Source organism: Egretta garzetta, unplaced genomic scaffold (assembly GCF_000687185.1).
Source record: "Egretta garzetta isolate BGI_Z169 unplaced genomic scaffold, ASM68718v1 scaffold498, whole genome shotgun sequence".
Classification (NCBI taxonomy): Eukaryota; Metazoa; Chordata; class Aves; order Pelecaniformes; family Ardeidae; genus Egretta; species Egretta garzetta.
Window position 1 is genome coordinate 340,489 of NW_009260494.1, and position 1,590 is coordinate 342,078.

Genomic DNA, 1,590 nt, shown 5'->3' on the forward strand with positions numbered 1-1,590 from the left:
GGCTGGTTGCAGGCAGAGCCCCGTGCCGGCAGGAGGAGAGTTTGCAGAGGAGCCTGTGCGTGGCTGTTGGACGCGAAGGGCATCTCGTCGGGGTGAGAACTCACCTCCGTGCTTCGCTGTCCCTCGTACTGCCCCGCTGCTCCCAGCTCTGTCTCTCCACTGGACCGTGGCACAGTTTGGAGGTCAGAAGAGGGGTCCATGGGACGTGCTGTCAGCAGCGAGACTGGCGCGAAGGCCATGGGGCCGGCACCCTCATCGCAGGTGTGCACCCCCCCATAGCACCCTTGCCCCAGCGTCTCCAGAGATCCCCTGGGCGCAAGGGCTCTGCCCCGAGAGAGCTGCCGCTGCTGGGCTGCACCAGCAGTGAGCAAAACGCACCCGTCCCGGCTCCGCTCACCCATTCCCCAGGCAACCATGAGAGGAGACCGAGAGCAGGGAAGATTGCTACCAGCAGGGAAACATGGACTATGGAGAAAAGGGAAATGAGGAAAGGCAAGAGAAAAGGGAAATGAGGAAAGTGAGGGTGGGAAAGAGGATGGCTGGGTCACGTCTAGGAGAAGTGGTGTGACTCTGGAGAGCGAGACTGGGCAAGGGGGGCAGGCGCCATCGCCCACCGCTCACTCTCCACCATCTCTGTGTTCAGGTGATCTGTGGCCAGGAAGAACCAGGGAAAGGTGCGGAGCAACGTGAACCCAAGACCCAAGAGAGAGCTCAAGTGCAGAAGACGAGAGGGCTGCTCTCTCCAAAGTCCCTGTTAACTCCAACCTTACTGCAGAACATGACCCTCCTGGAGCTGGTGAGCAGCTCTCGGGAGCTCTGGGATATCCTGGATCACCTCTCCGAGCAGGATCACGCTCCACATGCCAGAGGACAAAGGGACTTGGGGCCAGCATCAGGAAAGCTTAAAAAAATTTTTGGCTGGGGAGATTTCTATTCCAATATCAAGACAGTGAAGTTGAACCTCCTGATCACTGGAAAGGTGGTTGATCACGGCAACGGCACAGTCAACGTCTTCTTCCGACACAACTCTACCGGGCAAGGGAACATATCAGTCAGCCTTGTCCCCCCTACCAAGGCAGTGGAGTTTGACCTGGAGCAACAGATCTTCATCGAGGCCAAAGAATCCAAAATCTTCAACTGCCGTGTGGAGTACGAGAAAGTGGATCGCGCCAAGAAGACCACGCTCTGCACTTACGACCCATCTAAGACCTGCTACCATGAGCACACCCAAAGTCATGTCTCCTGGGTCTGCTCGAAGCCCTTCAAAGTCATCTGCATCTACATCACCTTCTACAGCATAGACTACAGGCTGGTGCAGAAAGTGTGTCCTGACTACAACTACCACAGCGACGTACCCTACTACCCCTCGGGATGACGCGCTCTGCCCATCTCAGGATGCCCCGGTGACAAGCGGGTGCTGGGGGGGCGGGGGGAGGGATGGGGACGGTTTTGTAAGTGGGAGCGGGAGCACAGCAGTCCCTAGAAACCAGAAGCAAGGAAGGAAGAGGAGGATTTTCCATTTTCCCCAAAAGCTCCAATATCAAAAGGAGGAACGCTAGGCTGTGGGGTACCGGCATGGCTAAACCTGGC

The 1,590-nt window shown here is 57.3% G+C and overlaps 1 protein-coding gene across 1 annotated transcript in view; it reads left to right on the top strand.

The window, feature by feature from the left end:
- NXPH3 (neurexophilin 3) overlaps positions 1 to 1,375 on the top strand; it is a 1,691-nt gene extending 316 nt beyond the window's left edge. The window contains exon 2 of the mRNA XM_009644392.1: positions 642 to 1,375. Within this exon, the coding sequence (XP_009642687.1) occupies positions 642 to 1,375 (734 nt within the window). The remainder of the gene's footprint in view (positions 1 to 641) is intronic.
- The last annotated feature ends 215 nt before the right edge of the window (positions 1,376 to 1,590 follow it).